Below are 12,741 nucleotides of genomic sequence, written 5' to 3'. Positions count from 1 at the left end.
TGCAGAACTTTTGAGAAAGAATTCTAAAAATAAATATTTTTCTTTGTCAAATATTTTTATTGTCAAATAAAGTTTAGTTTATGCTTCTGAAACTGCTGTGTGGCTGGGAAAAACTTATAAAGAATAAGTTGAGGAGGAAATCTTGAAGGAAACAACTGCTTCATTTGTATACTTAAAAATGAGAAATGTCTGTGGGTCAAACTAACACTGAAAACATTTAAAGGCAAAAAGCAAGACAATATTCTAGAGCAGATCTGTCAGAAAGAAATATAATGTGAACCATGTATGTTATTTTGCTTTGATAGCCATATTTTAGAAAGTAAAAACAGATGAAATTAATTTTATTAATATATTTTATCCAGTATATTCAAAGTATTTCAACACGTAATCAATATAAAAATTATTGAGATATTTTACATTATCTTTTCTTACCATCTCTGCAGTTTACACTTACAGCACAACTTAGTTCAGACTCCACATTTCAAGTGCTCAGTAAACAGTGAGTACTGTATTGCACAGTGCACTTATAAAGTTAGTATCCCTAATTTATAAAGAATTTTTACAAACCAACGTACATTCCAGTAGAAAAATGGGCAAAGGAAATGAATGGTTTCATAAAGTCATTCGAGTAGCCAATAAAAATGCAAAAATGTTCCATACTTACTAATAAGCATAGAAATATAAGTCTAAAGGATTTACTACTCATTGTCTCATATTAGCTAAGTTTTTCATAGTGATTCTTCATATTGAGGATGCAGGAAAGCAGGAACTCTCTTACTACTGATTGGGACATATAGTTAGTTGAACAGTGTTTTGGAAGTCAGTTATTCTTTATATTAAAAATAACTTTAGGACTTCCCTGGTAGTTCAGTGGTTAAGAATCCGCCTGCCAATGCAGCGGACACGGGTTAGAGCTCTGGTCTGGGAAGATCCCACATGCCACGGAGCAACTAAGCCTGTGTGCCACAACTACTGAGCCTGCGCTCTAGAGCCAGCGAGCCACAACTACTGAATTCCGCATGCCTAGAGCCCATGCTCTGCAACAAGAGAAGCCTCCGCAATAAGCCACACACCGCAGCGAAGAGTAGCTCCCACTCGCTGCAACTAGAGAAAGCCCGCGTGCAGCAATGAAGACCCAGTGCAGCCAAAAGATAAATAAGTAATAAATAAATAAAACCTTACTTAAAAAAAAAAAACTTTATGGGGGCTTCCCTGGTGGCGCAGTGGTTGAGAGTCTGCCTGCCGATGCAGGGAACACGGGTTCGTGCCCCGGTTTGGGAAGATCCCACGTGCCGCGGAGCGGCTGGGCCCGTGAGCCATGGCCGCTGGGCCTGCGCGTCCGGAGCCTGTGTTCCACAACGGGAGAGGCCACAACAGTGAGAGGCCCGCGTACCGCAAAAAAAAAAAAAAAAAAGAACTTTAAAGGTATATGCCTTCTCACCCAACAATTCTATTTAAAGGGATTTGCTTTCAAGAAATAATCAGATACATATTAAAATCTGTGCACAAGTTTATTATTAATAGTGGTAAATAGGTAACGTTTACAGTTATGAAGAATAGGAAATGTTATGGTACAATTATTATTTTATTTTTATAAATTTATTTTTGACTGGTTGGGTCTTCGTTGCTGTGTGCAGGCTTTCTCTTATTGCGGTGAGTGGGGGCTACTCTTCGTTGTGGTGTGCTGGCTTCTCATTGCAGTGGCTTCTCTTGTGGAGCACGGGCTCTAGACACACGGACTCAGTAGTTGCGGCTCACAGGCTGTAGAGCGCAGGCTCAGTAGTTGTGGCACACGGGCTTAGTTGCTCCGCGGCATGTGGGATCTTCCCAGACCAGGGCTCGAACCCGTGTCCTCTGCATTGGCAGGTGGATGCTTAACCACTGCGCCACCAGGGAAGCCCTGGTACAGTTATTAAGGGCTGGTGATAGATGCAAACATTTTTTTTTTAAATCATAATTTAGAAGAATATTTAGTGATGTGGGAAAATGCTCTTGAAACTAGAAAAAATGTAGTAAGAATATATACTATGATATTACCAGTGACTTTCTCTAGAAAATTTTTTAAATTAACTTTAATGTTTTTCAAATGATCTACACAAACATATACTTCTAAATAATAAAAATATTACTTAGTTTCTCTAGTAAATATGCCCTTTTTTAAAAAAGTTCTTTTGGCTTTGCATAAGCACTTATTTTATTTGTTCACGTATTTATGTCTTGCCTCATTTGACAATGATTTGAGATGGGAAGATGCTCCTTTAAGGACTACATGCCAAATCAACAGATATGTGCTTTTGCTTAAGTCCGAGATTGATAAAAGTATAGTTTTTAAATATAAATATAGAAATTGACCTTTGTATTTTTAAATTTCTGTCTGCAATCTGCTAGTATTACCATATGAAAAGTAGAGTGGGAATTTAACCCCTTAAATAACTAATAGGAACATTGACAGTTATAAAAGACCATTTTGGCAGGCTGACAGCATGATTCTGTGTAGTTCAGGTTAATAATAGGGTTACCTGTAAAATGAGGTTAACCACAGTATGTGCTTCATAGGGTTTTTGTGAGTGAGGATCATTCAGGAAGGAGGTACCAGGCATTGTAGTTGCTGGTGGTACAGTACTGAACAAGACAGACACAGTTTCCACCTTTTTTGGAAATGAGGAATGAGAAAACATATCTAAATGCTATAAAGGAAATAAGCAGAGTGATGGGCTAGAAGGTAGCCAGCAGGGGCCATTTCATTAGCTGTGCTGGCCTGGGACTCCAGCTTTCCTGAGGAGGTGGAAACTGAGCCAAGGCATGAAAAATGAAATGAGCAAGCCAAGTGAACATCTGGGGCAAAGAGCAATCCAGGCAGAGCAAATAGAAACCCTAGAGACTAGACTTGTATTCAGGCGCAGGAGGAAACGTGCTGTGGCTGGAGTGTGGTTGGAAGGGGGGGGAGGGGTGTGTGAAAGGAGATTGGGGAGGCATCATAGCCTTTTGGGTTGTAGGTTTTAAAAAAAAGCAAGTGTTTAAAAAATATCATTCTGACTACTGTGTAGAGAATGGATTGGAAAGGGAAGAGTGTAAATAAGGAGATCACTGGGGGCTATTAATTAGAGTTACCTACGCAAACAGGATTGTGGTTGGGCCATGGTACTTAGCAATGGAGATGGAGAGATGTAGATGGCTTTGAGGTATGTTTTGGGATATAAATTATAGTGTGATAATACAGGTAAAAGCATTTAGTACAGTGGCACTTGGCAAATCCTTAATGTATTTGATATTTTTTCCCCCTTTTCCTAAGCAAATATTTACAAGAATTAAGGCAGCAGAGTTGGTGTGCCAAGATGCAGTGCAGGAAGTTGTATATTCTTTACATACTCCAAAAAAAAAAAAAAAGAAAAGGATTCCCTATTGCTTACTCTGTTCTGGTGAAAAATCACATCAGCAATAGTCCTGAAGGTTGAGCCACCTGGTCTAGGTCACACTTTTGCTTGCCAGATGATTAGACATAAGAGGGATTTTCCTGCATTTTTTGTTAGCTGAAAGCATAAAAGTAAACTAAAGATAGTCAGTGTGTTACTATTATCAGTATAATATTTGAAGTAATTTAACAATGGATGTATTTTTAATTTAAAATTTTAGGCATTTGGGGAACATACAGAAAAGTATAAGGTATAGAGTAAAAATTATGCATAATCCAGATATTTCACCAGTAGCATTTTTGAATAGCTGAAACCAAGCTGTATTAGTTTGTCTCCTGCTTTTTTTAATGCAACATCATGACTCAGTTATACACACACACGTATATTCTTTTTCAGAATGTATATTTTTCAGAATATACATATATATATATTCTTTCTTAGATTCTTTTCCATGGTAGGTTATTACAAGGTATTGAATATAGTTCCCTGTGCTATACAGTAGGTCCTTGTTGTTTATCTGTTTTATGTTTAGTAGTGTATATATGTTAATCTCAAGGTCCTAATTTATCCCTACCCTCTTTTCCCCTTTGGTAACCATAAGTATGTTTTCTATATTTGTGAGTCTGTTTCTGTTTTGTAAATAAGTTTATTTGTATCATTTTTTAGGTTCCACATATAAGTGATATCATACGATATTTGTCTTTCTCTGTCTGACTTCACTTGGTATGATAATTTCTAGGTCCATCAATCTGCAATGGTCTCTCTTTTTAAAAAAAATATTTATTTATTTGGCTGTGCTGGGTATTAGTTGCGTGCTGCAGGGTCTTCATTGCTGCCTCCGGGATCTTTAGTTGTGGCATGCGGGATCTAGTTCCCTGACCGGGGGTCGAATCTGGTTCCCCTGCATCCGGAGCACGGAGTCTTAACCACTGGACCACCAGGGAAGTCCCTGCAATGGTCTCTTAAGAAAAGAGACTGGGGCTCCCCTGATGGCGCAGTGGTTGAGAGTCCGCCTGCCGATGCAGGGGACACGGGTTCGTGCCCCGGTCCGGGAAGATCCCACATGCCGCGGAGTGGCTAGGCCCGTGAGCCATGGCCGCTGAGCCTGCGCATCCGGAGCCTGTGCTCCGCAGCGGGAGAGGCCCGCGTACCGCAAAAAAAAAAAAAAAAAAAAGACGACGACTTAGGTGCAGGTTTGTCTCTGGTTCTGAAATTAGCCTGAAGCAAAACATTTCAAACCGTTAAGAAATCTTTTTGTTTGTTTTTAGTTATTATTATTGCAGAAGCAACATACACAGTAGACAGAATTGTCAGTTTGCGTGGGAGAAAAAGTTTTTTGTATTGTTGTATTTGTATTGTTTTTGTATTGTTTGTATTTTGTATTGTTGTAGTATGAAAAGGCTAAATTTCCTCCAAAAGCCAGAGTAAGTGGTAGGTGACAAACAAGATTGGAGAGAGGACAAAGGGTGATCAGTAGCAATGTTATTAGGAGTTGCAGAGGCAGTAACAGTAAAATAAAAGCAGAGAAAAGTGATTGTTTCGACTAGACTGATAAGATAACAGTAGCTCTGCAGTCTCGATGAACAGCCTTGTATATGCAGCAATGAGAAGTTCCTTGTCCAGGCCCATAGAGTAGTGAGCACCAAACTAAAGACTAATCTAACCATAACATAGCTTATTTTAGAAGTCACCTTGAAGAAAGGGTATGAATGGTGGTTACTTTTTTTTACTGTCTTTCTGCCTTCTAGAATTAATTAACAAATTCAGTAATTTATTCAACAAATGGTTGAGTTTCTACTGCTGTGTGTTAGGTATTCTGTTTTATTGAATCAAATGTGGTCTTGTGTATTTTTTAGAATATAAAATGTTAAAGGTAGAAACATTATGCAATTTCTGTGTAATTTTCAATCTTGTGTTCATGGCAAATGTGTACTTTTAAAGCTGATACCTAGCGGCTTCCCTGGTGGCGCAGTGGTTGGGAGTCCGCCTGCTGATGCGGGGGACACGGGTTCGTGCCCCCGTCTGGGAGGATCTCGCATGTCGCGGAGCGGCTGGGCCCGTGGGTCTTGGCCGCTGAGCCTGCGCCTGGAGCCTGTGCTCCGCAGCGGGAGAGGCCACAGCAGTGAGAGGCCCACATGCCGCAAAAAAAAAAAAAAAAAAAAAAATTAAAGCTGATACCTAAAATTCTTCTAAAGTTAAAAAGTAATTACTTTTTGAAACGGTGAGCAAGGAAGCTATCAAGATTACTAAGATAGTGTCAAAGGACACAGGAGTTGGGAATTCCCTGGTGGTCCAGTGGTTAGGACTCTGTGCTTTCACTGTTGAAGTTAAGGGTTCGATCCCTGGTCAGGGAACTAAGATCCCACAAGCCGCGGGGAGAGGCCAAAAACAAAAAGGACACAGGAGTCAATTTGAAGAGACCCCTACTGGCCCAAAACGGGATGGACAGTTTGGACATAAATCAGGATAATGACTAAAATGGATTGATATACATCAAATAATGTTTAAATCTATGGAATCATAGTGATACATACACATGCAAATTATTGTGTCACTATTGCAGGATGGTAGGTAGTGAACTCATTATTCTGAGAACTGGTAAATGGAAAAAATTAAGCATACAGCCTGACTTTCTTATATGAACTATACTGCTGGATAACCAAATACATGAAGGGAATTTTCTCTTTGTAGAAGTATTCTGACTAAAAAATGAAGGATAAAACTATAATATCACCATTTTGTAACCACCTGAGGAATAAATGATTCTAGGCATTGAACAACAGCAGACACTATCACAAATAGAGATAACCAAATATTATGTGGCTCCTGGTTAAAGAACACATCACCACTTATCAAGTAGTGTTGTCCTAATAAAAAGGAACCTGAATTTGGATAAAGCCTTTATATCCATCGATTTATAGAACACATAGAAGTACAGGTTAAACAACACCATGGGAATTAAATCAGTAAAATTCAGACTGGAAAACAGGACAAAAATTTAGTACAAACAGCTGGTTTCTTCAATATAAAAATTGCTCTAAAACACATGTCCTGTAGAAAAGAGACTTAAAAGACATCTCATTCAATTGTAGTATGTGCACCAAATTAAGATCTGTTCACATACACAAAAATTATGACTTGTAATAGTGGAAATTGGAAATTGAGGATATTTGATGATAGTAAGGATTTTTTTTTTACTTGCGATGGTGGTATGGCTATGTTTTAAAAAGTTCTTATCTCTTAGAATGCATACTGAAATATTTATGAATGAAATTATTTTATGTCTGAGATTTACATCAAATTAATATGTAGGTGGGGAGATGCAGGTGCAGGCAGAGGTGAAACAAGTTTGGCCATGAGTTGATAATTGTTGAAGTAATGAGTATGTGTACGTTTATTGTACTGTTTTTTTCTACCTTTGCATATAATTGAAATTTTCTGTAATAACGTTTTAAAAATTAAGGAGAACCTTGAAAAAGATCTAGGATCAAGTCACGAAAACATTGTCCTCTTCTGAGGAAGGATTTTTAGACTGTAGTAATCCCTCTTTAAACACCTTAGCAGAGTCTCTATAGAAGTGTTTCATCAGTGGGTAAAAAAAATGTTGGTGTCATAGTGTTTTTGTTAGGTAATAATCACAAAAGATATTTTGAATAGGGCTGACAAGTCGGAACACCAGTGGCTGTGGTGAAGAAGATGCTTTCCTGGAGGGTGGGTTTCTTAGGAGAATTTGCTTTAACCCTTTCTTCACTAATTTTGCTGGTAGGTTACATATTTTTATTTATTTATTTATTTTTTGTGGTACGCAGGCCTCTCACTGTTGTGGCCTCTCCCGTTGCAGAGCACAGGTTCCAGACGCGCAGGCTCAGCGGCCATGGCTCACGGGCCCAGCGACTCTGCGGCATGTGGGATCTTTCCAGACCGGGGCACGAACCCGTGTCCCCCTGCATCGGCAGGCGGACTCTCAACCACTGCGCCACCAGGGAAGCTACATATTTTAACGTGCAAGAAGATACATTGTTATATTCACTTTACTCAGCCTTTAATAAGTAGAGGCAAATGATCAAAAAAACATGCTGGGGGACTTCCCTGGTGGCACAGTGGTTAAGAATCTGCCTGCCAATCAGGGGACACGGGTTTGATCCCTGGTTCTGGAAGATCCCACATGCCATGGAGCAAGTAAGCCTGTGCACCGCAACTACTGAGCCTGCACTCTAGAGCATGCGAGCCACAGCTGCTGAGCCCATGTGCCACAACTACTGAAGCCCACGTGCCTAGAGCTCGTGCTCCTCAACAAGAGAAGCCACTGCAATGAAAAGCCCGCGCACTGCAACAAAGACTGGCCCCCGCTCGCCGCAACTAGAGAAAGCCTGCACGCAGCAAGGAAGACCCAACACAGCCAAAAATAAATAAATTTATTAAAAACAACAAAAACAAAAAAAACATACTTGGCCTTCAACAAATATTTGCCAAATAAATGAAAGAGTAAGTTGGCATCAGAAAGTTTTTGAAGAAAACAAGTTCTAAGCCTGAAATTTGAGTGAATACTTATGCTGCCTTATGTCCTCATGCTTTTCAGATTATCTTCAGTGTTCACAATAATTGTTGTTCCTGATGAATTCTCTGAGCCATTAAAAAATTTATTTTTCTTGATTTTGGCAGGCAATCTACACATGCACATACATGAATTAACATTTTGGGAAGATCATTATTAAGCAGTTAGAAAAGTTTCAACTTTTTTTTTTATGTTGTGGGTTTTTGTTGTTTGTTTTTTTTATAAATTTATTCATTTATTTATTTTTGGCTGTGTTGGGTCTTTGTTGCGGTGTGTGGGCTTCTCATTGCAGTGGCTTCTCTTGTTGCGGAGCACAGGCTCTAGGCGCATGGGCTTCAGTAGTTGCAGCACATGGGCCCAGTAGTTGTGGCTCACGGGCTTAGTTGCTCCGTGGCATGTGGGATCTTCCCGGACCAGGGCTCGAACCCATGTCCCCTGCATTGGCAGGTGGATTCCCAACCACTGCGCCACCAGGGAAGCCCCAGAAAAGTTTCAACTCTTAAGTGCTTAACCCTCCACTCTTGGAGAAACTTGACTGTTTCTAATGATATAATTTCATTATTTCACCTAAAACTTTAGAAAATATATAAATTATACCTAAACAAGATTTTCGAGTTTTAAGTACTCAGCATCAAAAAATAAAAGCAAGAGGGTCACATGAGAGTAGAGACAGATAGATTTACTTTTCTACCACTTTGATGCAAATGTGGAATATATTTTCCTTCTGTATTTCAGCCCTCTAAAGCTCACAGTCAACCCAGATGCAACAGCTAAACTGCTTTATAATTAGTCTTCTATTCTTCCCTCAATTAGAATTCCCAAATACCGAGAAATCTCACCAAATGTTGATCTAATTATCTGATTTAAAAACATCAGTGACAGTATGAATGACTGATTAATATAATTCACATATTGATTGTGAAATGAAAGATGACTCAGTCTCCATCTAGCAGAAGGAAGATGCAGGGTAGTTTTGAGTAGGGACACCCTCCTGACCTTCCCCTTCTCAGAGTTCTTATTCTGAAAAGTACATTATGCCATTTTTTTAATCATGCAACCAGCATACAAAATAAAGAATATCTTTTAAATGCCAGAGACCTTTCAGAACAGCTGAATAATACAAATATTTTGATTTTATATAATTTTAAAAGTTACCATATAAATAAATTTGCAAATTAGGGGAAAAATATTTTCTTTTCCTTTACAAAATATAGACCCTGTATACCTAGGGCTCAATGAAACACCTCCATGGAAAGGGTGGCTTAGCATTGTGCATTTGGATATTTAACAGGATGAAAGTTTTACTGTTATTCTATAAAATTATTCTCTTATCATAGGTATGTTTTATTGGGTATAAAAATCCTTATTTGAAATTTGTTTGAAATTAAAATTTTTTTCTTTTAGAATGGCAGAATTTAGTGACATTTGGGAGGTTTTCAAATATTGTTCCCTGTTGCACACTGAATCAAGTAAAGTCGTATTCCACAAATGTTCGGAAAGAAGGACAGGGATCACAAACTCACAAAATGGAAAAAGTACCATCATTTGATGAAGCAGGTATGTATAAATCTTTTAAACTAGTTTTCTTCTGTATACTGGGATAGTTTGCATAAGATTATTTGTTCCTTGAATGTTTGACAGAACTTACATGTAAAACCATCTGGACTAGTGTTTTCTTGGTGAGGAGTCATTAAACTGCTAACTTAATTTCTTTTAATTTTTCTATTTCTTTTTGACTAAATTTTGGTAAGTTCTGTTTTTTTCTAGCAATTTATCCACTTCAACTAAACTTTTAATTTATTGGCATGAAGTTTATGGTACTCTCTGTATACTTGTAGCAGCATATGTAGTTACACCCTTTTTTCCATTCCTAGTGGTGTTTGTCTTATTTTCTTGATTAATTTTGCCAAAACTTTGTCTATTTTATTATTTTTCCAAGTATTTTTTTTTACTTTGAATCTATATCATATGTTTGTCTCTTATTTCATTAATTTCCACTCTTACCTTAAATATATTCTCTTTTCTGCTTCCTTTGTATTTACTTTGTTATTCATTTTTAAACTATCATATCAGTTAGCTATTTTGCTCATTAATTTTGAACCTTTCTTCTTAAAGTAGGAATTTAAGCCATAGTTTTATTGGGTATAAAAATCCTTATTATTAGTTTGTTTGAAATTAAAAAACTTTTTTTCTTTTAGAATGGCAGAATTTAGTGACATTTGGAAGCTTTTCAAATACTGTTCCCTGTTGCACACTGAATCAAGTAAAGTTGTACTTGAAAGTTGTACTTTCTTTTAGTTTTACCTAAAATTTTGCATTATGTGTTTTGAAGCTATGTTGTTAGATGCATACACATGTAGAATTGTTACGTAACACTGATGAATTAGACCTTTTATTGTTATGTAACAACTCTTTTTTTTTTTTTTAGTGACATCTTCACCAGATTTCATTGGTATTTGCCAATGAAATGGCAAATGGTGTAATTTTTCCTGTCCTTTGGCTTTAACCTTTTTTTGTCCTAATTTGATAATCTTTGTCTTTTAACTGAAAATTTAGTCTGTTTACATTTACTGTAATAATCGATATGTTTGGACATATTTCTGCCCATTGTATCATGTGCTTCCCTGTGCGTTTATTATTTTTTTTAATTCCTTTTTTGCCTTCTAAAAAGAACTTTTTTTTCTCATTCCATTATCCCCTCTCCCTCATACACAGAGACAACACACACTTGCTTGGGAGTTATATACTTTATGTCTGTACTAAAGTCTAAAGGTAATTGAAAAGTTTACTTTCCTTCTGAAAAATACAAAGAACTTAGAATGTTTTAACTCTGGTCACCCCCTCCAAACTCACATGTGATTTGTTTGCTAGTATTTTGTGTCTATTCTGCTCTCTTTTCCTTCTGTAAAATAAACATTGCTATTTGTTCAAATTTATCTAAAATCTTTGTTAACCATCTTTTCTTATTTCTCTGCTCTTTCTGTCTGATGTAGAATACATCCTATAGAAATTCCTTTAGGTCAGGATCTTTCATGGTAAAGGCACATTTTAATATCTTATTCCACTGTCTTTTGGCTTTCACTGTTGCTGTTGAGAAGTCAGATATTTTGCCTTTGTTTCCATGTCTTTTCTGTTTGTCTGCTTTTTAAATTTGATTAACTGTATTTTGAAAGTCTTTTTCTTTGGTGTAAACTGCAGTTTTACTATGAAGTGACTGGGTGTGTATTTCTTTGCATTTACCCTTCCTGAGATTTGTTGGGCTTCCTGGATCTGAGAATTGGCATTTTTCTATCAATACAATTCTGGAATTCTACGATTCTCTGTCACTGTCCCTTGAAGTATGTATTACCCCCTCTCATTTCTCTTTTATCTCCTTTTGGAACTCTAGTTAGAAATATTTTGGATCTTCTTGCTTTATTTTCCATGTCTCTAAACCTCTCTGACATACTTTGTATTTCTTTATATTTCTGGCCTAGATCCTGGGTTATTTCCTTAGGCCTACCTAGTTCACTAATTCCCTCTTTAGTTGCCTCTAATCTGCTGGTTGGTACATCTGTTGGGTTTTTAATTTTAATGATTATATTTTTCATTTCTAGAAATTACTTCTATTTTTCATCTTGCTTGGTTGGTCTCTTGCTCCTTGCTTATGTTTTCAGACTTCTTTATTATTAGGCGTATTAAACATAGCTATTTTATAATCTGGGACTGAAAATTCTGCTCTCTGAAATCTTTTGGTTCTTACTGTGTTATCTTTTTCCTCCGTTTCTTGCTCTCGTTCATGATGCCCTATCTGTTTTTAAACTGAGAAGTGTTCATTTTCCATGTAGTTTTATATCTTGGAACTATTTGATGTCTCTTATTGAGGATGTGGTCCTGCATAGAGAGTTTGCATTTGCCTCTGTTAGCTGCTGGGGACACAACTTGGGACCACATTAAATTAAAGTCAGCTTAAGATTTTTGGACCACGTTGGTAGCATGAATCCAGACTATAAACTTGTATGAGCTGCCTTATCCTTAGGATTTTCAGGGGAGTTTTTCTCTTCTCCACTATGTGACACCAGAGTAGGTGCAGGCTTGCTTCCTTGCTATCCCCTTCTCTGTATGTTTTTTCTAGGTCACAGTAATGCCAGGTGTCTAGCTTTTTTTCTGGGTATCTCCTGTTAGACTCTCCATCTCTAGCAGAACCTAGTTTTATTCTTTGTTCTCCCATGCCACTTGCAGCTGTGGAAGTAGAATCTCAAAGAATGTAAGCTTCAACAGAAATCATCAGGGAAAAAACTGGCTTTGGTCTGCTCTCTTATTATACAGAGGTCCTGCTTTCCCTTCATTTTTGCCCTCTTCACATCATTTTGCTAGCTTAGCAATGCATTTGAAGAGTTTTTTTTTTCCTAGTCTGCTGTGCAGCATTAAAAAGAAGTCCTTGGGGCTTCCCTGGTGGCGCAGTGGTTGAGAGTCTGCTTGCCGATGCAGGGGATGCGGGTTCATGCCCCGGTCCAGGAGGATCCTACATGCCGCAGAGCGGCTGGGCCCGTGAGCCATGGCCGCTGAGCCTGCGTGTCCGGAGCCTGTGCGCCTCAACAGGAGAGGCCGCAACAGCGAGAGACCTGCGTACTGCAAAAAAAAAAAAAAAAAAAAAAAAGTCCTTTATTTATTCATTTATTCATTAATTTATTCAAGGAGTATTTATTGAGCACTTTTTATATGGCAGCAAATGAGAATGACTCTGAGTTTATATTCTCTTTATTACTAAAATACAAAATTAAGCAAAAAAAG

At 37.7% G+C, this 12,741-nt stretch overlaps 1 protein-coding gene across 4 annotated transcripts in view; it reads left to right on the top strand.

The window, feature by feature from the left end:
- The window catches only part of SLC30A9 (solute carrier family 30 member 9), a 72,319-nt gene that overhangs the window by 1,954 nt on the left and 57,624 nt on the right, over positions 1 to 12,741 (top strand). For all 4 annotated transcript variants that reach the window (XM_060148263.1, XM_060148266.1, XM_060148264.1 and 1 more), the window contains exon 2: positions 9,373 to 9,525. In XM_060148263.1, the coding sequence (XP_060004246.1) occupies positions 9,373 to 9,525 (153 nt within the window). The remainder of the gene's footprint in view (positions 1 to 9,372; positions 9,526 to 12,741) is intronic.

This window comes from Lagenorhynchus albirostris, chromosome 4 (genome assembly GCF_949774975.1).
Source record: "Lagenorhynchus albirostris chromosome 4, mLagAlb1.1, whole genome shotgun sequence".
NCBI classification, from domain to species: domain Eukaryota; kingdom Metazoa; phylum Chordata; class Mammalia; order Artiodactyla; family Delphinidae; genus Lagenorhynchus; species Lagenorhynchus albirostris.
The sequence above is the reverse complement of the archived record's forward strand: the minus strand, read 5'-3'. Positions and strand labels throughout refer to the sequence as shown.